This window comes from Takifugu flavidus, chromosome 9, assembly GCF_003711565.1.
Source record: "Takifugu flavidus isolate HTHZ2018 chromosome 9, ASM371156v2, whole genome shotgun sequence".
Lineage (NCBI taxonomy): Eukaryota > Metazoa > Chordata > Actinopteri > Tetraodontiformes > Tetraodontidae > Takifugu > Takifugu flavidus.
The window spans coordinates 6,510,320-6,537,943 of record NC_079528.1 but is presented as its reverse complement, the minus strand read 5'-3'; the positions used below and the strand labels follow the sequence as shown (position 1 = coordinate 6,537,943).

The following is a 27,624-nucleotide window of genomic DNA, read 5'->3' as shown; positions in this document are numbered from 1 at the left end:
GGTTTTTAGAGCACACAAAAGCAATCAATAGCCAGCTATTATTTTCCCCAGAAGCAAACTTGATTTTCAGAATTCACTCTTCACTTTGGCTGAAGCCTAAATGACAGCTTAACACTGGAGGGATGCAAATAATGGAGGTCTGCCACCAGAGCGGTACAAAGCTTTCGCAGGTCTGCGCTGCGAGACTCTTTACGAGCTGCGGGAGCAAAGGTTGAGTTGTTGTGTTGCATGGCAACCGTGCATCAACCCCCAGACAAATTGAGTCGTTTGAAATAAGGGCAGCCCTGTTCCCTCTACAAAATAGAGCCTCAGACTGAGAGGACTCAAAACCCATTATGGATTAGATTTTTTTTTTTTGCCAGGACAATAAAATCCACTCTTGTAAAAGTACCTTAAAAGCTGCAGCGTGAGGCGTATTAATGCCGACGAGCTGGCCGCCTAGGGTGCCATCTTTGTGCTCCTTTAGGACGCGGACACGGTCTCCAATCATCATTCACCATACTTCTGATGCTGTTACCTGCTAAACTAGTGCCCGACATATCTGATACATCACATTTAGATCTGATCTGAGCTGAATGACCACTCACGAGGGAGGGAAGGATTTAAGAAGGAGGTGAATTCCCGTTGTATCTGTTCTCTTTTGTCTCTTTTTGTATATCATGGGCTGTGTAACCATTCTATCTATTCATTCTATAGATGGTCATTGTTAATGTATAAAAGACACGATTATTCTATTTTGGGGCCTGCTTCCTTGCAGTCGGAGCTTAAAATTGAATATTGTGCTTCCTGTTTAAGCCTGACGCTACCAATCGGTGTTGGGTCTGATCAGGTTTAATGAGGCACTACTTTAAAGCGCATTTGTTGCAGTTAATATCCACCAAGTCCGCCTTTATCCCTAATATCAAGACAGTCATTTAAATTTAAAGTTTTGCCTTTACTCTTGAATCCTCACATTTTGACCTAAAACTGCGTAAAATAATGAATTAAATTTGGATTCGGCACTAGCTCGGGCATCTGTACGACTAGCTACACCTGCAACGCGCCGTGTCCGTGGAGACCTAATATGGCGCGCTGACAACACGGCTCACATCCATCATTTGTAAACCAATTTCTTTATTTCAGTGCTTGCAAAAATGTGAATGTGATCAATGAGCCTTGCTCACCACAGGTGCTCTACGACAGTAACCCAAACTCAGCTGTTCCCATGCTGACTTTTACCTGGTCGGGGCCACGTTTCTGTCTTCCAGGAAGGTCCAGCGTCTTTCACCAGGAGAACAACTCCCTTGATGTCGGACAGGTGGACATCGGGAAGAGGGTGGGTCAGAACGTTCCGCCGGGGGTGTTCTGGCGTTCCCAGCTGAGGCTGGAGCAGCCAGGCTTCCTGAAGTTTAACATCTCGGTACAGAAGAACGCATTGATCGGAGTCTATGGGAGGAAGGGGCTCGCTCCAACCCACACTCAGGTGAGGCCTTCCTAAGAAACAAAAATTGCAGTTTTCTACTGATGGTGTTTTAGTTTGTTAATAAAAACAAAAATCAATCTAGTCCTACAGTGTTGATGTTTTATAATATTACATTTTAAAAAGCATCCTCTACTGTCATACCTGCTGGTCCGGTGTTGTATCCACAGGGTTTCCGATGTTTCCTCCGTTGCACTTATGACCTTTGTGAAAAGGATCTCCATTCGCTGCTCTGCAGACATCCTCTTTCCTCCCCATTTCATTGTACTGGGGGTTTATTTGCGTAAATGCTGCCAAAGATTCAAACCCATGTTTATTAGCTTAGAATGACGGGATTGCTGGTCCAATTTCATACCATATTGGCTGCTTTAGCAGGGTCTGAAAAGAACAGCCTTGCGATGGAGCTGCTGAATATCTCACTGGCTATGAATGGTCTTTGTCTGCCATTTGTTGCTGGGCAGGTATCAGACAAGATTTCTTTGAGCTCTTTCAAAAGCACTAACTTTAATATGAGGAACTGACTCAGAGTGAGCAAAAATAAATGATAGGCTTTGAAACTCAAAAGGTTAAAATGCACCATAAAACCAAAAACGACACAGAGTTCCTCCTCGTGATAATATTGATGATTCTTTTTGGGAGCTGCGGTGTTCTGTGGGTATATTTCCTCCTGCTCATGCAGTTGAGTAAAAGTGTGATAAGCTATGCAAATCTTTTCCTTGCATGGACCCCCCTAGGACATGTAGTGTCAGGGCGCGCTGGAAGAGGATGCAAGTTCAGCCCCCGTTTGGTCCTCTCGGCTTTGATTTGCCTTCAAGTGGGCCCTCACATCTTTCACTTCCACCAAATGTCTGCCATTTGCAAACTGAAGTGTTTCCAAAATGTCTGAGGTGCGACTTGAGTGACATTTCTGGGCATCTGAGTGTCCACTGTCTGGTGATGGAAGCACTCAGACAATGGCTATTTTCCACCACACTTGACTGCAAAAGCTCTTAGCCTCACCTTCTTGACATTCTCTCTCCGTGAAGACGAGCTTCAGTGAAGTGTAGACGGTTAGGGCCACTGTTTGATGGAGGAAAGTCCAATGGGAGTTACAACGGGTGAGCTGGATTGCACTTTCAAGGTGAAAGAGGGAAGCCCAAGAAAATCAAAGACTAAAGGCGGCTAATTAACAAGTCGCTGCCTCCGTGTTTCCAGTAATTGTTATACAGACGCTCAAGCTTGTCAATCCTGGACGCCACGTCTGTTCCGACCACCACTAAATTAACAATTGTTCAGGTACCGCGGCTGCGAGTCAATGCGTTCACTTAACTGAGCCCGAAAGGCCCCGATGAGAGATATTGACTGTTCATTGTATTCACCAGTCGGACGACAAGACAACATTTAAGAGCGACGGCCTTGCCACCTTTCTCAAATATAGACTTCCTCTCTGCTATTGAACGCCTGTCAGTGTCGCTACAAAAGCCAAAAGTGTCAGGAAACTTTGATTTCTTTTCTCTAAATTAAGTGCTGGACAAAGTTCACTCGGTCTCACGGTACTCTCGCTGCGCCTGTGGGCGAGCCCTCTCCATGTCTGTTCTCTTGTCTTTTATTGCCTGTTTTTCTTGGATTGAAATGAGTCAGGGGGGCCTCGGCGTTGACTAATCGAGATGTATGCACTTGGCCAGGATTTTGGGTTCACTGGAAAAACTGTTTGATTACTCCCCCCTCGAGCCAGCAACACAAAATCTCGCCTTCCACAAGGTTAATATCCTTCCCCCTGGCCTCTGTTATACTCAAAGGGTTTTAATCACAGCCATGACTCTGCTTGCTCCGCCTTAACGCGCTGTGCTAAAGGTTACAGAGGGTTCTGACTGTCGCATTCCCCAGCACTAAATCTGGTTTTAATTTTATTGTTGTCCACCATATTGTCCATTGTGGCTTTATGAGAAAAAATATTACACCGATTTTTGACCGAGTCATGGTTATAGTAGCAGTTTGCAAACAGCACATTGACGCGATTGACGAAGATTAGTTAATAGAACCTGAGGGAAACCATTGTAGCACCACCTCGTTGGTCCAGCCTGGCCCTCGTTTCCTTTGTTTGGTGACCAAATGATTAATATACACCCATTTTTGTTTAAGCTCCAATCTGGTATCGAGTAACGCCTTCAAAAAAGTACTGTTTTTATTTTACAAGCCGGTTTCCCAATTTGTCCGTCTGCCATTTGATACCTCACAGTTGGTTTACTGCACATTAACTCATCATTGGCTCCTTCTGAAAAACAACGTTCTTTTAGTGCTGGAGCTGTTCTGGTATGTTACGAGCCATGGAGCTTGTCTGAAAGAAAGTAATTGCTGAATCGAGCGTACCCAGATGGTGGCCATCTTCCTCTGACCCCTCAGTGGTCATACGTGCTGGCATAGTATTGCACAGCTGTGTTCTTCATTGAAATTCCTAAAGCACATTTCTTCCGATAGATATAAAACGTTATATTTCCACTGTATCCGGAATAACCAGCAGGTGAAGGGGGGACGGGGTTAAGAGGGAAGCTATTTATTTGATATCCCATCAATCACTGCCAGATGAGAGCCAATGTTAACATTCCACCTATATTTAAAATTTGATCGGGTTATATATGATGTGATTGGAAGGACATGAATCAATTCTGAAATATCAGCGCGCGTCATTTATTTAGGAGCGCGAGTAAAACATACCAAACCCGATCAGGCCTCGCTACACAAAATTATTTCAAGACAAATGTGCGTTCAGAGCTCTTTAGCAGCGGGTCTGGCATGAAGAGGCTCACATACATTGCTGCTTTATTAAATTACAAAGTGAGCTGATTACATCCAGCATGTTTTACTGCAGGCTTTAATACATTCCTTCAAGATGTGTGCTAATATTTCAGAATTAAATTACACCATTTGAGCCGCCCGTCCCGAGCGTGATGTCAGTTCAGTCTAACCGCAGTGTTAATATGTTCCAGAGTGCTGCACATTTATATTTAGCCCTGCTTTTGTCTTCCTATTGTCAATAACCACTTAATGAAATACTCTCATCAATCAAATTCCTTAAGCTTCATCTACAGTGTTTTGATTTCTCTTCCTAATTTAAACCTCTGCAGCCCCAACCTACATTGAGGTGACATTCAAGCTGCTATTTATTTATTTATTTATTTAAATGCCGCATTTACTTTAAATTCTCATATCCAATTCGAAACCACTTTTGAATAAACAGCTTTCTGTTCTGCTCCGACGCTGGTTGCATCTATACCTTTATGCAAGACGGCGCCCAAAATATACCCAAACCGTCTCATTATTGGCTTCCAATTCTCCTAAAACTGCAGCCAGCGTGCCAGACTGTATGCATCACAATAATAAGCAACCCACACGCTCACATTCCACCTTGAGTCAGCTTTAGCCAGGGGATCTGTCTGCACCGGCTGTGCTCTTCTGCAGCCTATAGCCTTTCTGAGGATTGCTTAGATGTGTAACACTGTTTTCTGCTGCAGTGCTCTCTCCCAGCCTCAGTCAAACGGAGGTTCAGGTGTTTAGCAGGTGTGGTGCGGGCGCATGTACCGATATCCTCGTTTCACTTGACAGAACTGCCTCATAGATCCTTGTTTACCCCATAAGTCATAGGGAGGGACACGGGCAGAGAAAATACAGAAGAAAGAAGACGAGGCTGCCTTTTGCAAAAAAAGAGAATCAACTACAAGTGCGATCTGAAGATATTTGAGTCTTAGCAGCCCAAACTTTTTCCATATTCTGTTAAATTACATATATCACATCACTGTATCTCCAGGGGGTTTTGGTTACGTATAACTTCAGATGCACATTACTCACATGCTTGACAGTAAGTCAGACGTCCTTGAAAAATGTGTTTTATGCTAAATTGCCTCCTGTGTTTTTGTTTGCACATACTGAAACACTCAGCCCGACGTGTTTTTGGTGGATATTCCTCACACTTCTAGGACATGTAATCGTGCCAGTTTTATAAGGCATCGCTGCTTGCTGGACACATGACGTGTAATCATGGCTTCGGGTTAATATCACACTAATGCAGTTTAAGTGTTGGTAAAGGGCTGGTTTCCAAACTGCGATTCATTACCAAGTGCAAAATGCACACTTTATCCCGATACTGTGCTCTCACTTTCTGGTCTGACACTCACACACACGCTTATTTTGGTCTCACCGTTCCGTTGCGTCTAATCCAAGATTCCCAAAGATGTGCTAATTAAAGTGGGGAAATCAGATCAGATCTCATCAGCAGGTAAAAATAGGCAAAAAACATTTCTATATATTTATTAGGGACTCTTCATGAGACCAGTTGGTTGTAGAGACACAACTAAATGTAGAAAAATACAAGAAATGACTCCAAATAAGTAGAGAGAAGTTCCCTAAACTGAACTCTACAAATCTGCCCGACTTGAAAGCATCTGCACGTTTGCACAGTAAAGTTGATTTACCAGATTGTAATAATGTATAATATTTTTAAATGCACTCCTGTTACAGATGTATTTTTAGACCATTTCTGAGCATTTGCCCCGGAGCCACAGCGGCTCCATCAGTACAAACAACTCCCCGGCATCTATAAACATCAAATAACTGTCACTGAAAAATCAACATTTATTGTGCATACAGGCCCGTGTTTGTGTCTTGCATTAGGACTTTGAAGTGCTCCTCTCAGACTGTTAAGGAGATCACTCAGGGTGCTGCATACAAAGCACCCACTAGAGGAAACGCTCTGCCTGATTTATGGCTTTGAAACTTTTTTTTAATTGTTGTTTTTACTGGCTGATTTGATTACGATGACATTATCAATCATCTGCTGGAATCTTTGTGGGTTTGCAGTATGATTTTGTGGAACTGCTGGACGGCAGCCGGCTGATCGCCAAAGAGCACCGGACGCCCAGCGAACTGGATCATCCCGTCCTCGTCCACCAGGCCGGGTTCATCCAGTACCTGGACTCAGGGGTGTGGCACCTGGCGTTTTATAACGACGGCCGCAACGTGGAGGCAGTGTCCTACAACACCATCATCCAGGGTACTCAGATGCACATCTGCATTTAACAAGCGGGGCGGAATTGACGTGTAATAACATGTTTGGAGGAATTTAACAGCGGCGACTGTTTGAGATAAAGGGAATTAAAATAAGCTACTATACAAATAAGCTAGGCTTTCAGAAGTTTTAGCCGCAGGCATGCAGATCTGGCTTTTATTGGTAATGGATTTGTGTCCTCAACACGATAATACAACACTATGTACAATATTGATCTCTCCCAGCTAACAACTACAGTTTTCTCAGGCCTGTGAAATTTCCTTGTGGGTTTGGAAGGTGGGGAAAGAAAAAAAACTCTTAAGGCAAGATAAAGTTTAGATTTTTCTTTTTCCAGTGGGAGTTTCATTGATCTGACCATACAAATACAAAGATATTGACAGCTGAGAGAGGAGGAAAAAGAAAAAAAAAATTGCCAGGGTCCCAAAGCTTGCTCCAATACATTCCAGAGTAATAACAAATATATCTGCCCCCTTAACACCGATCAAAATGAACGGCCTAGTCTTTTGGGGTGCCCTTCATGAGCAATGGTCTGTTGAATGAACACAAGATCTGTCTGTAGGATATGTCAGATTAACTTCAACTCAGAGAGGATTTGAGCTGTAAACACTCAGGAGATTGCATTGCTTGTGTGGGCATGATCAGTCATTCAAGAGGACGGGGAGCTGAGGAGACAGGAGAAAGAGAAAGCGTGTCAAGGCAATTGAATTATTTGTGGAATTATTTCGTGCAATATAAAATTCCTGTTCCTTTTGCTTACCATGCTTAGATGGGGACAGTTGGAGTGTAGTATACATGTTACGGAGGCTTACATCTCAGTGGAACACGGATGAAAAGCTTTAAATGCGTGCCACGTGTGATATGAGCACTGCAGATAAGCCCCACGCTGACAGAGAATGCATGGAGAAAAAGATTAGTTACTATCTTAGTTGCCTTACAATATTGCATAAAACGTTCAGATTCCCTTGTAATATGACAGCCTGATGAGTTATTAATAATTAATCCGCTGCCTTATCCGCAGACTCTGTCACCGAGTGCACACACAACTGCTATGGGAACGGCGAGTGCGTAGCTGGATCCTGCCACTGCTTTCCAGGATTCATCGGGCCATACTGTTCCAGAGGTAATGATTAAGCCTGCGTGATGGTGTTATTCTGTCCATTCACAATAAGCTCTCCAACATTCTTTCACACCACCCTGCCTGGTCCATCTTAGCGCACTGCAATCCCATAATAGAGTATGTGTTGAAAATGTAAAAATAATATGGATACTGTACATTTATTTCTGCATTGGGTCTGGGGTTTTGACTCTTAATATCATTATTTGGGGACTTGACTTGTGTGTGCTTGTTGGTTTCTAAGAAAATAGGGATTTGATTTAGTATTCATGGATTTTTAAATGAATTTTTGCATGAATACTAGATTCATCTATCATTTACTCTGTTCAAACCGAAGGAACTGTGTCCAAGTTTCTTGAAAATATATGAAATTTGGCTTTAAAATCGCTCACTATAATGTTGGATGTGTCTATAAGCAGATTTATGTTCCTGGTAAAGTTAATTTTACAGATGGGGCAACTGGGGGTAATTTCACTTTTTGCTATATTCACTTCTACTGAGATGTTTTAATCTGCTTTTCTTTCGCAAGGCTCCTCACATTAGATGAATGGTTGAACCCGAGTCTGTCAATTTTGAGCTTAATGGAGTTTTTGTAAAAGGAGGTTTTGAAAAGAACTGGTCACAGCGGTCAAATGTTGGAAACAGACGGCAGCCTCACTACGCGTCTGCTCACAATGAGGAAACTCCACATGATTTACACACAAGCGGAGGCGCGGGAGCAGAGGAGGTGCTTGTTGCTTTGCGGATCAATGATTTTGTATTGTAAATTGTCAGACACATCAGCGAGTTCCACATCCAACCGCATAGCAAATATCTTCAGCTGCCTTTGTTGACGTGTCAAAACTCGGCTGCATAATATTGCAACTGTCAGAAAACGGGCTCCGAAGAGCGTTATCTTAGCCCAGGCGCGCTCGTAATGACACTTGAGATTGGCATCTTTCATCAGTGCGAGTGCGTCTCCACTAACTAGACACAAACACTTACCATAAACCTATATAAAATAAAAAAAATATGTTTTTCTTGAGAAAAGTGACAGTGAGGCTCCTTTCGTTTCCTTGGCAGGTGCCGTGATTTAAAATGCCAATATTTGTAACTTTATTCCACCCGCTCCATGCTTCTAAAGGCATAAAATCCTTACTAAAATCCTCAATAACCAATCTTTTACTAAAGCCTACCCAAAAAATGAGCCTTATGAAATCACTAAATTACCTGAAGTTCCAATGATAATTCCTGAGTTCACATCACCAATTCTTTAATAAAGTCATAGAATAATCCGGTTTGTCCCCTGTCCTTTAATATTCTCACCGCTACAACAGGAAGTTTTAGTCACTCATTCAGATTGTGAAGTCCGACACCATTTTCACCTGCCATAACTGACTTAACCCTGTCTAAAGAGGTTAAGTGTTGCCCTAAACTCTGGAAAATACCTTTATTATGTGCGTCGATGAGCTGCAAACGTCTAACTCTTCCCTCAGCCGCCTGTCCCGTCCTGTGCACCGGTAATGGCCAATACACCAGGGGGCGCTGTCAGTGCTACAGCGGCTGGAAGGGCACCGAATGTGACGTTCCTGCCTCCCAGTGCATCGATCCTCAGTGCGGTGGGCACGGGCTGTGCGTGACGGGGAACTGTGTCTGCAACACAGGCCACAAAGGACCCAACTGTGAGCAAGGTAAATGAATGGAAGAAGAAAAGCAGGGCTTCCTATTGAACCTGATGCTGCGAGGTGCAGCATATTAGTGTGAGACACTCCCTGGGAATTGACACAGCCCATTGGTGAAACAATCGGCGTTTTCGACTCCACCGAGCAGATAATGCTCTGGATGTTGTTATTGATACTGTGTGTATAAATTAACTGGGTCTTACTGTTTGGCCACATGAGGGTGCGGGCTGGAACAGATTGCGCTGTGCGCGGTGATGCAGTCACCTATTGGATTGCTGCACAGCTGAAGACACCTGTTTAAATCGATCAGTCAATGGCATCTGTTCTTCCGCTTATTGAGAGAGAAGGAGCTTTTTCTTCTTTTGTGTCCGCCTCCCCCCACCCTCCCTTTTTACTTCACTACATTTAACTTTATTGATCTCCGTGCAGACAAAAGACAATTATCAGCTCAGATTTACATGTGCGGTTGACCTTACATGTAAAGGGCTATTGAGTTAACTAAATGAATACACTGTGCTGCCTCTTTAGAGTAAAGCATGATGGGAAGGAAAAGGTAAGCGAAGGGGGAAGGGTGGCGTTTTGGTTGTTCCAGGCACGCTTGTGAGGGCCGTTGTTGAGAAATTGATTCGGGCGAACGCCAATATCAATATCCTGGGGGAACATATGCAGCATAGATATGGAAATGTATGTTGTAATCTGCTTCAGCACAAAACATTGCTGCAAATTAGGCCTCGTTAGTAATGGGATGATCATGTTGGCTGTAATTGCCAATTATTAACTGAGATCAGCAAGTTGATCTGCAAATTGTTAATAGTAATTGATTATGTCTGTCTAGACACTAATTGTGCTCAATTCCCTTGTGCCTATAATAGAGCGTAATTATGCTGTCAGTATATTGGGATCACCCTATAATAAAGAAGAAAGGAGCTGTTAAATTCAGGCTACAGAAGGACTACCAGTCAACTTTAAACCATGCAATATTCATCTGTGGCGTACTGACACTGAAAAGGGTCCTTCTTGGAAGGTTCCACTTGTAGCAGGACATAAATGAGGTGGTTGGATCGCTTGTCTGGAGGTAACGTCGCTTCTGTCCCTTCAGTGGACTGTCTGGACCCGATGTGCTCTGGCCATGGAACCTGTCACCACGGCGAGTGCCACTGTAACCCCGGCTGGGGAGGGATCAGCTGCGACATCCTGAAGAGCACTTGTCCGGAGCAGTGCTCCAGTCACGGCACCTTCAACACGGACGCGGGAGTCTGCATCTGCGAGGCCAACTGGACGGGTGCTGACTGCTCCATAGGTCAGAACCCGTTTTATTGATTTATCTTTGCCTTCTTTTTATCAATGAAAAAATGTACAGTAGCACATTTAATCTTGGACCACAACTCATTTACCTTTTTATATGAAAGTGTTTGATGAAATGTTACAGAAAACATATAGACATTTAAGGAGTTAACACAATTAGCTGCATGTAGCTTCTTTTTTAGCATTTTGATCCTTGGCTTTTTCATTGAGATTTTAAAGTGACATTAATATTAATCCGCTCAGATTCATTATCTGCAGGGTATTTTCCACCATTTTTCCTGTTATTTTTCATTAGTGCCATTCTTGTGTGCAGTTTCTAACACTTGGCGCCCCTCGCTGTGCACAGACACCACGTGTCGACAACAGCAGATGTGGGTGCTATTATTAGAAATCTGTCTTATGTAAATGGCGTCTCCTTTAGTTTTCAGCTTTGAGGTCCTATAAACTTCATGCACTTATAAAACACATGCTTTTATCAGGCAAAACCTTATTTGCCAAATTCTGTTATTCATCCCGAGGAATCACAGTCGGTGTGTTCACACACTGATTGTGACTTGATTATGATCATAGTTCTAGAAATCCTAAAATTAAATGTGTTTTTTTTAATGTTACAGCCTATGGGTGTGATCAAAACCCGTAAAAAACTTTGTAATGACCACTAACATGTGCTGGTTGGAAGTGACCATATGTCAGTAACACATATCGGCTCCATGCATTACACGCGTGCTTCCAACCATATGCTCTTTCTCTGTGAGCTGAGCACAATCGTGTGTGTTCACAAAGCGGCTATGAACTTTTTCCAAAAGATACGGGCGGGGGCGGCTTTGGAGCGTCTTTTTTCCCCCTCCTTCTACAAAGAAAGGATGATGCTGTGGAGTTCATGCGCTCTACTCAGAGGCAGAGCTTCTTTATTTGTTACCTGCTCTTTGTATTCAGAGAGTTTGCCTCCCGACACAGGTAGGTGACAGGTTAGTTCAAAGGCCGGCCCTTCCCATCTGTTATCGCTGCTGCTTTGCCCCAGCAGAATAGACTCAATCTCTTTGTACTAAACCCAGAGAGAAACCTGGCGGCCATATTGAGTCAAGCAATTAAAAGAAGAACGTGCGCTTTTCTTTTGTTGGAGCGAAAGGCTGCCGGCCGGATTTGTCTTGGGCGAGGATCAGTTAAAGTGCTAAAGGTTGCCGGGTGGCCCGTATGAAAAGATAGGTGGCGTAATTACCATTTGAAGATGTACATTATACATCAGTGGTGCTTCGGGGAATGAAGTGTTTTGATGAACAGCCTGGGATTGTTCTCTGCTCTTATTTTCAAAAATTGACTGCTTGTAAGTTTTTAGTTTTTCAGGCTTCGACACGTTCGGCAGGACTAAAGCAGGGACGTAAACTGTAAGAAGACGTAGTATATTGAACTAATAAAACACACACATTAGCTGCTGGTTGGGGAGGAAGAGGAAGAACTCCCAGTCGCCCCCGAATCCTCTGAAATCCTGTGGATCTGTGTGTTTTGCTCACTCTCGCTTTCCATAACCCGTTTTCCATAACATGGCAAATCCAGCACGTTCTCCTGGAACCGAGGTTGAGGTCGTATGAAGTTCTACCGGAGTGCACACCCTCGTTTCACGCATGGGTAGCTCTCGGGAAGATCTTCCGTGGTTACTCGAGATTCTTTTCCTGAGAAAATGGACGCATTCGTACTCCTCTGCTAAGAAATGGCCGCCTGTTTTCTATTGGACCTTTTATTACCAGCCCTCAGGCTGAGAGGCCCAAACCTCTGGATTTTTTTCTGCTTTAATAAAGGTCACATTAGTACAACAGTGGATGAAACATTAATAATATTGCCAGGTTTCTCCTGGTTTGAACCCAAGGAGAGCGAGGCAAATTGGAGACATCCGCTCTTCCGGCTGTTGGCTGCATTTAATTCTGTGGATATGAGCAATTGTATAACCAGCCACAGGTTCTGTCCAGTCACTTTGTCACAGTGGAAGTCATCTCGGCAATATCAATAATATAGCTGTTGAGATTAGCCCAGGTAAAGTCCACAGTTGAAGAGGTAACTCGCGTAGGTGGTCAGCAGATCACTTCGTAATTAATGCCACGATTCTTCTTCAATTAAATAAACTTTAATTACCAACAGGGTAGTATGGATCGACCGCCCACAACCTCCATCCCGCTGGAGTCAGGGGCATGTTAAAGGCAGATAAACACTTTTGCACTAATGAAAAATTGATTGCATAGATTGTATGGGAAGGAGGTATCCCTTTGGAATTAAATGACTCCTCTCCGGAGGCACACTTAATATTCTATAGAGTCGGCTCAACTTAATCAGAACCATCCAAGGTCTCTCAATCGAAGAAAAACTCTAATCAGAGAGCTGGAAACAGACAACTACAAAAAAAAATCACCAGTGAAGACGACTGCGGATAAATTACCTTGGGAAAAAAACAAAAATGCACATGACTCCCTTGAGTAGATATCAAATCCAGGTCTTGCTACATGCTGTATGATGAGTTAAGCTAATTATAACACTTTCCTTCCAGTAAGTTTTCAAGTGTCAAACTTTTGGGGTAAGCGGCAAAATAAATTTCTCGGAGCGTCTCGTCACTTAAGATTTGAGAACATACTTGAGCTGCGTTGCTAAAGCACACTGACAGCTATTGTCACAAAGGAAGGCTCCGCTGCTCTCACGCTCCTAAGCTCTTGCTTTCAGTAAATGAACATTTCTTATTCCCTCACTAGAGTAGCCACAGCTTGTTGAGCATCCGCCTGGCACAGACTTGGTTTACCACCCATGGAGTCAATCTTTTGAGTTTTACTTTCCCGAAGATAACACGGATTTCCAACAGCTGCTCCGCTGCTTCTGTGGGTGTTGGGAAAAAACGTGTTGATCTCCGATTCTCGTTTATGCAAATGAACTTTTAGAATGTGCCGGACTTGAAAAGATTTAGTTTCAGAGATCTGCAAACTTTCTTGCTCATAGAGATTTGTTAATGGGGACCCCTGGACTCCTCCAGACCTGCGAACCCACCCCAGTATCTGATAAATACCAAGCAAAGGAGCTGCTGAAAGGATGGCGATGACCAGCTCCGCCGTCTCGTATTCCACTCTAATCATCAAGAGGATGCTGGATTCTGTTTTTCTACTATTTCAAATAGAGGGGAAAAAAAGTCTGCCGCGCTGATTTCATCCAGTTTTGTGAAGAAAACCCCCACGAGGAAGAGGCTCATTCCAGCTTCATTCTCTATAATAAAACAATAATACAGCAGGCGCTCTCGTACCTGAGGCGAAGCTGCTCCGCCGATGATCTGGGCAGCATTTCTGATTCACCTGTCAGTCGAGGTGGAATGTTGATGTGTCTGAACCTTCTCCTCTCTCACGCTCTGCAAAACAGGAGCGTAAATAAACTTAAGGCTTTAGCATTTTTCTGTAAGTGGCCATGGCTCATATGCTAAGTGATTTAAAGATCCCAACAGTGGAGGTCACTAAAATATCCTTTGAGGAAATTCAGAAGTAAATGGTGTACGTGCACACACACACACACACACACACACACACACACACACACACACACACACACACACACACACACACACCTTACCTCCTACACAGAACCTTAGGAAAGATTTTCTTAATATTAAAGGAAAAGTTGTCAGGATATTATTGTTTGATTAAATCGGATGTGTTGTTATTTTCTATGTTTTCTCAGTGTATTAAAGCGAACCAGCGATTATTTCTAACCAACTGACACTGGAGAGGGAAACTTATTTTTCTTTATTATAGTACTTTTCAATTTTTTTTTCTTTTGTGGGGCTGCCACTCTTTGGCCAGTACATCCCCATGAATTATTGAATGGATGTCATGCTATGCACCAGTGGTGCTGCCATGGAGTGCTTTTGAAACAGGGCCTTAAATATTAAAATACATTTTTTTAGCATTTCCCCCTTTTTTATCAATTATTGCCAAATAAAAATTGATTCTGGGGACTGAGAAAAGCTGTCCATCTTATTATTGTTCAACAACCATTGTTTTTTTGTCCCTGAATTGGTTTATTTCAGCTTAGATAGAGATATTAACAGAAGAAGAAAAAAAAGATACCATATTGCTGAAAGCTCAGCCTGCAGCTGGAAATGTGTTAATGTGTGTTCTAAAATATTATCTTTAATATGATTTAATAAAAATCACAGCAATTTGACACTTAACAAGCTGCTGTGAGAAGAGAGGTAGATGCATCAGCACAGTACAAAGCGACTGCAGGGCAGAAAGACTAAAGCAGAAGTGACACGTCTCCCCGGCTTTTCTCTGACAACAGAGGTATGCGTGGTGGAGTGCGGTCCCCACGGATCCTGCATCGGTGGTGTGTGTCAGTGCGAGGAAGGCTGGACAGGACCAGAATGTGAGCAGAGGGACTGTCACCCACGCTGCATCGACCACGGCGTCTGCCGAGAGGGCAAGTGTGACTGCCATCAGGGCTGGACGGGCGAACACTGCACCATCGGTGAGTACGCCCACAGAAGGCTGAATGTCAAGGCATGTCGGTGACGAGTGTTTGATATTTGCATGTTTGGCTCCTGGAAATCAGGGCTTCCAGCTTTGTGATGGGATCTCCGTCTGTCTGCCACTGTCAGAATTTGTCTTTTGCAGAATTTTCAGTTTTAACTCGTTTTAAATTTGCCGGTTAGAAGGTGCAGTGCATGAAAAAATGAAAAGGGAAGACAAGAAGACACAATCTCAATGCTATTTATGCATTTTCTCATTTGAATTAACAATTAAATGATTATATCTTGAACAATAACACGTTTTTAGGAGTTTTAGCATCCTTGGCAATGTTGAAAACTACACTGATGTAACAATTCCTCCCAATAAAAGGAGCAAGTCTGACAATAACACCCACAAATGTGTCTAGGCTATAAGAATAAGGTGGAAATAATTTAGGCATCAACCTTGGTTTGAACAAAATCAAACAAATCAACATCAATTTAATATCTGTTCGTTTATTTGAATAAGAAAACTATCGTGACGTGAGTGGATCAGCCCGCTTCTCTGCTTCTTTGATATTGTTCCCTTTGCATCTCTCTTCAAACCACTTTTTTGCATTTAGTTCTGCTCTCCTCCGTTGGATGTTTCATCATTTAGACTGCTGAAGTGATGCTCCTCTATTAGTGAGTCAAGGGCAGGTATTTGGGGAGCTGAACAGCCATGGCTAGTGCCTCTTTGGAATATCATTTTTTCTGAAATGGCAGTGCTTCACTGAGCATTAATGAGGATAATGACTTCTGAGATGTCACTTTGAATTGACCTTTAGCTTAAACTTCCTTGACATCTTAGCCCTGGTCAGAGGTCCTGCAGTTAATCCCTGACACGCCGCGTCAAACACCAATCCCCCAAGTGTCATCCTCGGCCTCTCAATGATGACATTTTCCCTGTGAAACACAGATCCGCTCCTCAAAACTCTTCTCAACCTGAATTATCTGATTTTTTTTTTCCACAAGTATTCCAGTTCCATCAGGAATCCACAGCGCGGATCTGATTCGCTGGGGAAGGAGTGGCGCTGGAGTGTTGCCCGAGGGGTCACATTCTTGGGCTTATTAATCCTTTCATCCTCAGGGCAGACTGAGCACCACCTGAGGCTCCCAGAAGGAATGTTACTTGGATGCAGGAAGCCTGAATAGGCAGCGAGTTACCTTTTCTCGGAAAAGCAGGAGCTTATTTTGTCTTCCAAACCCTCAATGACTACCGTGCGCTCAAAGCGCTTTTTAATCACATTACACGGCCGGCGCTTGAATGGAGGACTTCCTTGGCCATTCCTTTGTCACAAAACCATCTAGATCCTGTTTTATATGCAAGGCTTAACCTATTGTGGGCGCATTTTCAGCGTTGCAGTTTACCACTAAGGTGTTTTTGATTCGCCGTAGTACACGGCCGCTTATTGCTCAAATCGCTGGAGTGGAAATGACGGCAGAATTGAATTGAGGGCCGGTGTTCAGTGTGTTGCCTCGCGGTGCGTTCACATTACATAGAGGGTAGGAAAGCGTGCTTCCTGACAAGCAGACGGTAAAATGTTTGGATGGAGACAGGAGCAGAGTTAACAGTGAGATATCGCCTTTGTGCCGCCGTGCAAGAGTGAAGCAGACGTGCAGGCTTTACAATGAATGTTTCATTTCAAGATGTTGATTTAATTTATGCTTGGGTAATTATGATATAATTACACTCGTAATGTAAAAAGCGAAAACCTCTATCGTTCCAAGGTTTTTTTCTCATTTCCCCCCTGTTATGAGAGTAACTATTAACTGTTAATACCCTGGCTCTGAGCTTCTGTCTCCGTCGCAGCACTCACCCACTTAATATTAACATTTTTTTCCTAACTCCTACTTCTCCGTTTTGTGTCTGTTTGCCCGTCTGCCTTCCTATCTGTCTCCTTCTTGGCTTACACGTATAGCCCTGGATTCTAGAGTATCAGGTAACAAAACACTTTTCACCTCATTTATAATCTTCATGCAATGTCTTTTTTTTCCACATGATCCAGCTGAACACTTTTTTGCTCTTTAAAATGTAAAAAAAAAGAAAGAAAAACCAACCTGAGCTTCCAGTTATAATATCCTTTCACTGAACGACTGATTTACATGCATAGTCAGGATATTGAAATTAGGGCAAGAAGCTAAGATGTGACAAAGGTTACAGTATTCTTGGGGAAAAAATTGCAGGTTTTTTTCTTTATTTCCATATTTTTAAACCTAGTTGGCAGGTACGTCAGCTTTATGCCAGCGATCCTTTCCAGGTTTTTTTGTGCTCCCATTAAATTACAATAAGTAAATGTGTTTGTCAGTCTCAGCTCTTTGCCACAGTAGAGATAAGTAATTTTCTTTTCCAAATGTTTCCCTTTCCTCGGTTGTGTAATAGGAGCAGTCAAGATAGGATATAAAGGTAAATTGAACCGCTACACCCCCCCCAAGGGAGATTGTCATGAACAATCCCTCCCTATTCTTTGTCTTTCCTAGCACGGCGTATATACACCTGTTCTATGTCCGAGTCGATCATAATGTTCCTGCTGTGATCCCGCTCCCACCCCCCCACCCCCGATATGTCCCCTCACATCCTGTCCGTCTTAACTAGTATCACACAGCCCCCACGGTCCCCTCTCCTCCCCCACTGTCTTAATTCCCTGTGTCTGCCAGATTAAACGCCCCAGACCGGTGTGGTTTAGTCATGTTTCCAGCTCCCTGTTTACACCTACACCCCCCCACCACCACCACCACCCCACCCCCCACCTCCTCCACACACACTAGCAGGAATGTGATATGGCAACAAATGTTCTGTTTCTTTATATATTCCCAGACTCTAGATCCTTCCTCCCCGCACCTCATCCTCCTATTTACGTGTAAACTTCCTTCTCCCTTTGACGTGGCCGTTACTTCACATGAGTGTTTCTGAGGCCATTTGCACTTTCATTAGCTTTCAGGCAGCTGCAACCATCTCCTCAGAATTGGCAGTATTTTTATTTTTTTTTTTTTTTTTGATGAATTCACTTAAATGGGAATTTTGTGCTGCAATCGACAAAGACAAAAACACCACATTGTGAATTTGCCTTCGGGGCTTAATTGAGTCCAAACTTGATTTGAAAATATCCAAAATGGTGCAGCAGCATCGTCTCTAGAGGTCCCAAAGTCGTGGTTCCCTATTCAGAGCGTGCGGTTGATGCCGGTCGGCAAGGTGAGATGGTTACGGGTGGAGGACGAGAGGGTGAGTTCAAGGAGACCCTGGACATAATGAAGGATTACTGCACTTTGCCCTGCAACCTGGCCACTGGGAGGGCTCCGGTGGCACTCAGATGGGGGGGGGTGTCCCGATTGTCCAGAAACAGTAACTCATCTCTGCATCCGTAGCAATTAGACACCGTCTGAGTCCGTGAGGTCGGCGGTTCAACTCCTTAGCCTCATTTCCGACTGCCGGCATCTGAGTCCTGCTGATTCCCACACTCGCCACATTAAATCGCTTTAAAAAGTCCACGTCAGGCATCAGAAGATCGATCGTATGAGGTTACGAAGAGGCCAACTGATTCTGAAATGCTATAAATGAATAATAAATAAACATTTCAAAGAGGCTTATATTCTGTAGATTCAAAGGTTCTTAAATATTGTCATCCTGAGCAGCCATGTTGTACAGTTTGGGAACCACCGGGCGACAGAGGCAGTTTCCATCAGAATTTGATGCACTTTAATTCTTCACATTTCCTTCTGTGGTGCAGCTAAAGATGCTCCTGAAACTCATGTGAAATGACGGCCACTCCTCACGCCCTTATCCAACATCTCCAGTCCTGTCAGAGGTGTATTGTTCTGTATGTTCACTCGATGCTGTCTTTTATCATTTTTTTTGTCCCTCACTCCCCCCCCCTCCCTGTCCACTCTAACCCCCCCCCCCCCCCCTCATTCCCTTCTTCCCTTCCCTCCTTGCAATCTTGTCTTCACACCCTCCTCCTCCAGATTTTCTTCCTATTACCTTCTGACATGCGCGTGATATGTTGACAGATGGCTGCCCCGGGCTGTGCAACAACAACGGGAGGTGTGTTCTGGATCAGAACGTGTGGCACTGCGTTTGCCAGTCAGGATGGAGAGGCCTGGGCTGCGACGTGGCCACCGAAATGCTGTGCTCAGATGGCAAAGATAACGAGGGAGGTAGGAAGAAGAAAACGCCTTGTACAAATAGCCTCTTAACTTCAGCTGGCGTGCACGTCTCTGATTGTGCTAAATTAGCTTTGATGTGGCCCCTCGGTGACGGCGCCAACAAACAAAACAAATCAATCATACATAAAACATCACTGGAATATGGAAATGCTGCAGCAGAGGAGTTTGTTAAGCAGCATGCCTTAAAATATACAGTAGATCAGTTATGAGGAGTGGTTGAGACTGAGCGCGCCGGCGCTAATAAACGGCTTCCTGACCCGAACGATGAGCCCAGAACTTTAAATGTTCAGAATGGGCGACACACTTTGGCACAGTTCACGCTTTCGTGTCATCTGGGAACCTCTGCTGTCGCTTTAATGAACTTGGATGACACTGGGAGTCATCAGCTCAGCACAAGAATGGAGGCGTTCACGCTTCCCTAATGAAATCCAAGTCAGCACAGCCTCTCCCTCTTTGTCCGCATCCTCCCTCCTGCTTTTCCAGACGGGCTGGTCGACTGCATGGACCCAGACTGCTGCGCTCAAATCTCCTGCCAGGGTCAGACCTACTGTCGCGGATCGCCCGACCCCATCGCCGTCGCCGGCCAGAGTCAGAGTTCAGCCGTCCAGACCTCGTCCAGGAGCTTTTACGACCGCATCAGCTTCTTGATTGGCCCCAGCGGCAGTCATGTGGTACCCTGGGATAACATCTTTAACAGCAGGTAAGCCGCTTAATGAATCGCTGACAGCTCTTTAATTATTTGGATCACGTTAGCTGTGCGCTGTCACAGATCCAGTTGGGAGAGACACCTGTGTTTGTGAAGCCACTCATAGACGTCAAAGAGTTCCACGTCTCTGTGTCTTGGCAGTAACAATGACAAGTGTGTTTACAGCTGCGTCGCCTCCGCATTCATTTACTCTGTAACAGTCGACAAGACGCTCGAGAATGATCTTGTTCTTGATTAGACCCCATGCCTGTAAAAACAGAGGGACTCAATTTCCAACACATGAGGAAATTGTTTTACTTTTCCATCAGAAACCTCGCGTTTAGCTGAATGGTAGTGTTTTTAGCTATCTAAATCTGGTAAGCTCTCCTCTTACTGTCTTCCCCACCCATCTCCTCCTCACTCCCTTCTTCATCAGCACCATCTGCAGGAATGCCCCCCCCCCCCCCCCCCCATAGGAGCCTGGCCCTGCTCAAGGTTTCCTCCTATTAAGAGCTTTTTCTGCCACTGGTGCTTGATTGTGGGTCGGACTGTGGGTGTCTGTGAACGACCTAGAGACAATTTAAAATGGAATAGATACTATACTAATAATTGAAAATGAGCTCAACATGGGGACAAAAGGAATTTATTTGCTTGGCTAATTCCAGCACGTCCCCACAACTTCTCCGCCAGCACCACCAGCAGGTCGGCGGATTTACGGTGCATCATCCTTGTGAAAAAAAAAACATGCTGCAGATAGTTATTTTCCCCTTAAGATGGTTTTTAATAACTTCATCCCTTAACGGTCCATCTTTTGTCTACTGCTTTGCTTTGTAATTAAAAAAAGCAGGCGTCAGCACGCGCTCTCCTTTATGCGCCAATTAGCAGATGTTAAAACGCTAATCTGTGCTTGTGAACATGGTAAATATTATGCGGCAGCTTGTGGCCATATGCTGATGTTAGCTTCGAGGACTACCACGTGTAAAGTACAGCCTGGCCGGCATGGCTGTCGGCGTTTCATTTTGTTTTAATTTCTTCTATTTCCACTTGCGAGCACGTGCGCCGAGCTAACGGAGGCCGCGGTGTTCGAAGACGGTTCTACTTTAACGGTCAGGAATGAAACTGGGGGGCGCTTCTTTATTTCCTGAATAAACGGCTGAATACTTCCTGCAGTTCTGAAAGTTTCACAGGGATTATTCAAGGTACAAATAAAGAATAAACTGATGAAAAAAATATCAAAATATCAATATCAAAGCAGCAAATACCTTGAGTGAAACAACAATGACTGCTGGGTGACATCAATTCCTGAAGTGTCAGGTAAATATATATATTATTTTTCTTTTAGGAAAACAACCCCCTCTGCACCCCTCCACATTTCGAGCTGGTTCTTGCGACTGACAGAGAGGAAAACTGATTGCTGACTGTGTGCAGTGGTCTTTGGGAATATTTCCTCCACTAGTTTTACGTAATCCTTATGTAAATAGCACACTTTACTGAAAGTATAGAATGAAGAGCCCCCCTCCCCAACCCCCAGCTGAGTTCTCAGTAATCCTCAACCTCATTGTCTCCAGCTTACTGTCGATTTCATGTCTGGCGCTGGCATTAGTCCTCCTGCTCAAAACACTCATTTGCCCTTTTTTTTCCCTGCTTGCAGAAGTTCCAGTTGTAGAGTCGGCGACAGGCTGGTGATTTTGTTTTGTTCTTGAGAATCAAACGATGGCTATTTTTTACAGTGTATTGTTGGGATCGCATGAAAATGTAAGCGAATAATTTTGAAGGATAATATAATCCTGCAGTGGAAGTGGTTATTTGCAGACGCGTATATTTAAACATTCATTTGAGCCTATAAGTTGAATAATTTATCGCCAGCCTTGCGTAGCTGATAAAAAGAGTTCTGAATGATCGGAACAAAGCTGGAGCAGCTCGGAGAGTTCCAAAAGCAACAATGACAGTGGCGCGTCTTCATCTGATGTCTGAAGGCTCAAAGACGGGGAAACCAAGGTCATTATTCCTGCTTTTCCTACAAGAAGCTGTTGCATGAGCCCCGGGAAAAGGGACCGGATTTCAGCGTGTGGTCGGGTTTCACAGCTCAGCAGTGAACTCGTCACCAGTATAGCGTGTGGAATAAAACATGTGTTGTGGGTAAGTGTCGTTTCCGCCCCATACACGTCTCCCAGTCGTATCGTATGTCCTCGCGCGATCCTCCCATCGGGCCTTGGGACGGCTTTCTTCTGGCCTGCGCGAGACAATGACCGATAAGAATGCATGAATGAAATGATTAATTTCTGGTGTTTCAGCAGGTGGTGAGACTGGCGCGTTTGTTTGGGGGGTTTCTCAGCATCTGTCTGCCTGTGAAAAGATTAATAGAGACACGGGGAAGAAAGAGTGAACCCTCACCACGGGCTCTTAAGTGGCCCCCGTTCCCTGAGCCGCCAAATAAAGGATGGGAGATGAGTTTTAGGAGGGGTCGGAGGGAGGAGTGAACCTGATGATCATCTTATGTGTAATGATGGGGAGAGAAGGTGGGGGGGGGTGATTAAATGTTGATGAAAACGCTTTTTTGCCTTCAAACAAAGTGCATCACGAGGCAGAATCTGTTCCTGATGAGCCTGCAGTCGTGTTCACTAGTGACAGCAGATATCTGTGGCTTTAATCAGGGATGAATCTCCACTGTATGTGATATATGGAGCTATGTATGTATGTATGGAGGTGTGCCAAAATCACTGTTTCCAGGTGAAGGTTGCAGACAGCACTGGGGGTCTCTCTCTTATTTTTTTTTTACTAGAAGCAAATCCATTTGCCAGCAGGAACAATCTGGTGGTTGGGGAGGGGGGCGAAGTGAAAATGTAATGCTCTCTTGTGCTATACTTATGACCACAGAGAAGGCCTTAAGTGAAGCATTAACCTCCTCCGCCCGTGCTGCCTCCACTGCTCTTTGACCAGCGGTGGGCGAGGGGCTATAATGCAGCCACCAGGTGTGGATGAATTCAAAAAAGAAAAAAAAAACTGTTTCCAAGAAAACCTTTCCTTTTAAAAGAATCCCTCCCGCAATTATTTTTTTAAAGGGGGAGAATTCTGAAACCCCTGTAGCCCTCAGTCTGACAAACACATTTGGACCGTTCGCTTTATTTTTCTTTGCTCCTCCGGTGATTCGTTTTTTGTAGCCTTTCCCCCCAAAAAAAACTGTTATGTTTTTTATTTCTTTCATAAATGTTTGCCTGCAGCTTTGCATTTTGTTGCTCAGAGTTGCCATAAAGTGCCTCTCGACACATCAGCCGCTGAGCTCTGCGGCTTTGCTCGCATCAGGAGGATTTGGGTAACGGTGCTAAAGAGCCCGTTCTAACCTCCCCCTTTGTTGCTTTATGATCCTTCATCACAAGTTGCGGCACAGACGTTTATCACGCCGGCGTGGATGACAAGTCTGATGACAGTGGCACCGCTTGGCGCTGGCGGTGCAAGAATATTGGTCCTTGGATCGCAGCCTCGTGGAAGAACAATTCGCCGAAGACGGAGTGACACCGATGCTGTGAACAGCTCACTCGTCTCCTTTTGTGTCTTTACCAATCATTGTGCTCTGATGAGACCATTTGTTGTGTGTTTCGGGAGTTTTCCGCCTTTGCTGACCGCGCAAATCAACTAGCGCGGGTGGAAGCGCATGTGGTTGCTCGCCATTTTGTCATAATGGCAAAAAGTCAAGGATGGTGGGACGAATTTAGAAATCACAGCCGGGGATCACGTGTTAGCTTGTAGCGTTTCCCCAGACAGGTGTGATCTGTTAATCAAAGAGCATCAGGCCCTGTTTTATATGCGTGCTCCCTGCGTGGTGTGATTAACTGAAGTACAATACCCTTAAGTCAAGGTTGATGTTATTATAGGCCACCGTTGGCACCACTGTATCAGTCAGTCACACCGCCCAACGGGCACACATATCAAACACGCCGCCGCGTTATTAAAAGTTGACACAAAATGCTACGAGCTGAAATGCTCACGCCGGATCCTGGGCTGTAATTTCTAAATTTGCTCCCCCGCTGACGGAGTTTCTTTATAGACGTGACAGTGAGGATAAATGAAGCTGATGACCTGAAACAGAGGGGCAAACCTTGAATGCGCAGTATTCGTTGTTAAGAATACTGCGGGCACACATCAGATCGGATGGATGCATTCGTGGAAATGCGGGAACTGCTGCTGCACAAGTGCACGCTCCTGCTGAATCTTAATGCTGTGTGTCTGGGAAAGCATGTCCCCTGGAGTTATGAGGTTTTAAAAGCAGTAAATGGAGACAGAGAAGTGGGTGCTCCGCAAGCAGGCATTTTCATGAATAACAACCGCTGACACGTGTGTTCCTGTCTCGGTAAATCACACCTCCCTGCTGCTGTTGCTGGGAAAGAGATGATTTCTAAAGGTGTCGGCGCCGCACCCTGCGTGCGCGGACCGCTTGGCATTGTTTATTTACTCGGCCCTCTCTCTGTTTGCTTGTCCATGCAGCCTGGTGTCGGTAATCCGAGGGCAGGTCCTGACGGGAGATGGGACGCCATTGATCGGAGTCAACGTTTCCTTCCTGCACTATCCGGAGTACGGCTACACAATCACCCGGCAAGATGGAATGTAAGAGAGAGCCTCTACGTGCCGGCACAGCGACGGCCGGCTGGAAATTCCGGCGCTCATGTGCAACCTTTGTGGTGATTTATATGTGACACGAACCGCTGTCCTCAGAGCGTAATGGGGGAGAAGCAGCAAAAGCTGTCCAAAAAGGGAAGGGTCTTCCTGGAACCTCGCCAGAGCAGATTGAAACGGCGGCACATTGCGCTTTAGAACAATACCTCATGCAAATGTCACAGTGGTGAAGGCCATTTTGAACCCGGCTGTTTAAAATGCATTGAATCAGCGAGGGAAGAATCAATCTACCCACGGTGTAGTAAAACACGGGATTACTGTCTGACCTTCTCCTGCTGCTACAGCAGACGGGTTCTTAATAACAGGGCGGCAAATACCCATGAGACAAACGCATGTGATGTTTTACAGGGAGGGTTTATCTAACCAAGAATATTGTCAGCTGGGCCTTCATTCAAATTCAACTAGAGGGAAGCGCCGTTCATGTTTTGCCAGTTTGGAATGAAGGACTTCTGAGTAGCTGACAACTGTACAGCTGTTGTTCTGAAACACAATCCAGGGTCCCCAGATAGGTTTGGGATTAGCTGATTCCTTCAGATATTCCGCCCTGCAACTCTTCAGACAAGGAGCGCCATAATGTTTGGGGATAATCAGACTTGCTTAGCCAACGGGTCGGCTCGCTGCGGAAGCAGGACAGAGGCGGCATCGAGAGCGCGGCCCCGTGCAGCTATGAGCTCCCCAATGCCCAAACCGGAGAGAGCTGGAGAAGGAAGCTGTTTGGGGTCAGCTGCACAGCTTGGCTGTTGGCGTGTGCGCCATCACGCAGTGTGGGTGCGGGCGCGAGAGACGTGGCGAGACATTCGGATCTGTGAGCGTGTCGGTGTGTATTTATGCAGTGTCACCGCACGGATCACACAGATGCTTTACCCACCTCCCCACCCCCTCTGGGGGGGGCAGTGGAGCCTGGCAAATGTATATAGTGCAGCACTTCAAGCATTCGCCCTTCATTTCCAAACGAGTAACTTCGTACTAATTAAACTAGTTCAACAGAGGAGAGTCCCAAGAGACCAAACCAAATCAGTCTATGTAGACCACAGAGTCACGAGGCAGCTTCAGAGAGCGGTCAAATATACATATGGAGATTATTTTGCAAGGAGAATAGAGTGCTGTGGTTTAATCCGCATCCACTTAAGCATGTTGTTGACGATGGTGAAGCAGTGCCCATTTGTGAGAGTGTTTGTTGTCTGACGATGTGCGAAGGTTCGACCTCGTGGCCAACGGCGGTGCCTCGCTGACGCTGAGATACGAGCGCGCTCCGTTCCCTATGGTGCACCGCACCGTGTGGCTGCCCTGGAACGTGTTCCACGTGATGGACACGGTGGTGATGAAGAGGGAGGCGAACGACATCCCCAGCTGCTATCTGACTGGTTTGATCAGGCCCCACCCCCAGATCTTGGCCACGCCCCTGTCCACCTTTTACAAAAGCTCTCCAGAGGATAGTCCCATTGTTCCTGAGACACAGGTGAGGACGTGGTCACCAACAATCCTTTTTTTTTTCATTTTTCTCTGACTTGACTGAATGCAGGTCTTTCCTAAAAAGCTAAGCCAGAAATTGTCTCACACTAATGCCGATAAATTCCGATCTGTGCTCCATCAATCTGTGGTTATACCTTAACAAGGACCAGGTAGCATTAACAACAGCAACTTAAAGCTGACGGCATCGGCAAATTTTTTTTGTGCACACATTTAAAGTACTTCAGCCAAAAAGGCTGATTTGATCTGGAAGAAGGAACTTTAATGTTTACCTTTTATATATCTTAGAAAGTAAAGAGACAATTGAGAGCGTTAAATCATTTAAATATTCTGGATCCTGCAAGATTCAGCTGCTACTTTAAATACCAGCCGGCTCCTGTTGCGTCTGCTGCTTACTTTGAAGCTTCACACTGTGTTTCTGGCACTGCTCTGACTGCTAATTAAATCATAGGTTCTTCATGAGCAAGTGGCCATACCGGGCAGCGACCTCAACCTGGTTTACCTAAGCTCCAGGGCAGCTGGCTACAAGCCCATCCTGAAGGTGCTGCTGACCCAGGATCGGCTCCCTTTTGGCCTGATGAAGGTCCACCTGATGGTGGCCGTCATGGGCCGGCAGTTCCAGAAGTCTTTCCCAGCCTTCCCCGACCTCTCCTACACCTTCATCTGGGATAAAACAGACGCCTACAACCAGAAGGTCTTTGGCCTTGCAGAGGCCGTGGGTGAGTTCCTGCCGCAACGCTGCCGACTGAAGATGTTACATAAGCTTTTCTTTGCTTTGGCTCGCTACCTTCAGGCAGTGAACCTGAGCTGAACTTTTGAAAATTGATGTTTTGCCTTTTTTGTTGAGGGTTATTTAAGCAGGGACAGAATTTAATGAGAAATAATGGTGTTTTTGCTGAAATATTTAATTTTATGCAGGATGTTGCAGGGTGAAAATACCCGACAAAATAAAAAGAATTTTCTTTTTCAAAAATGTATCTTTGAAATCTAAAATGGCATTAGGGTCCATTTAAAAGGTCCGTTGTGTAAGATTTGGCAGCATCCGGCAGTAAGAAGCACGTCTTTATTGAATATATTTACGCTAGCATGGTGGGCCTTGAACACACACACACTAGTATTGTCTTGTTTTTATAGAACAGTTTACAATATTGCATGTCTGGTCTTTGTTTGTAAAACAAAGTAGATAGAAGTTAATTATGGTCTGCGAGCAATGCCACGCTACGGCACTCGAGAGGATTCCTTCATGGTTTGCAGCCACATCACAGTGTTTATGACATTTACTCTGATGTGCACCATCTGAGTCTTTATTGTCTAAGCAATTCATGCCATTATACACACGATTTCAAGTCACGGTCTATTAACGTTTACACAAGATAAAACGAGCAGCGAGGACATCAAATTTAAACTGTACAGGTGTGACGCGGGAGACCCCGCAGGTCTTCTGAAACCGTCCCAGCTGGAGAAAATCAGCCAGACCAAAAGTGTAATCAGCGCACACAGAAGCGTCTCCTGAATGCCTTATTGCTTATGAGCTTCTCCGCTGT

At 44.8% G+C, this 27,624-nt stretch overlaps 1 protein-coding gene across 9 annotated transcripts in view; it reads left to right on the top strand.

Moving 5' to 3' along the window:
- si:dkey-237h12.3 (teneurin-3) overlaps window positions 1–27,624 on the top strand; it is a 121,311-nt gene that overhangs the window by 68,863 nt on the left and 24,824 nt on the right. For 5 of the 9 annotated variants that reach the window (XM_057042807.1, XM_057042813.1, XM_057042808.1 and 2 more), the window contains 13 exons: window positions 1,248–1,462; window positions 6,293–6,485; window positions 7,519–7,620; window positions 9,090–9,284; window positions 10,375–10,575; window positions 14,886–15,071; window positions 17,013–17,033; window positions 17,474–17,497; window positions 19,099–19,245; window positions 19,738–19,954; window positions 24,422–24,541; window positions 25,808–26,069; window positions 26,532–26,799. In XM_057042807.1, coding sequence (XP_056898787.1) covers window positions 1,248–1,462; window positions 6,293–6,485; window positions 7,519–7,620; window positions 9,090–9,284; window positions 10,375–10,575; window positions 14,886–15,071; window positions 17,013–17,033; window positions 17,474–17,497; window positions 19,099–19,245; window positions 19,738–19,954; window positions 24,422–24,541; window positions 25,808–26,069; window positions 26,532–26,799 — 2,151 coding nt within the window. The remainder of the gene's footprint in view (window positions 1–1,247; window positions 1,463–6,292; window positions 6,486–7,518; window positions 7,621–9,089; window positions 9,285–10,374; window positions 10,576–14,885; window positions 15,072–17,012; window positions 17,034–17,473; window positions 17,498–19,098; window positions 19,246–19,737; window positions 19,955–24,421; window positions 24,542–25,807; window positions 26,070–26,531; window positions 26,800–27,624) is intronic. The other 4 variants (XM_057042812.1, XM_057042811.1, XM_057042809.1 and 1 more) reach the window with 3 other exon arrangements.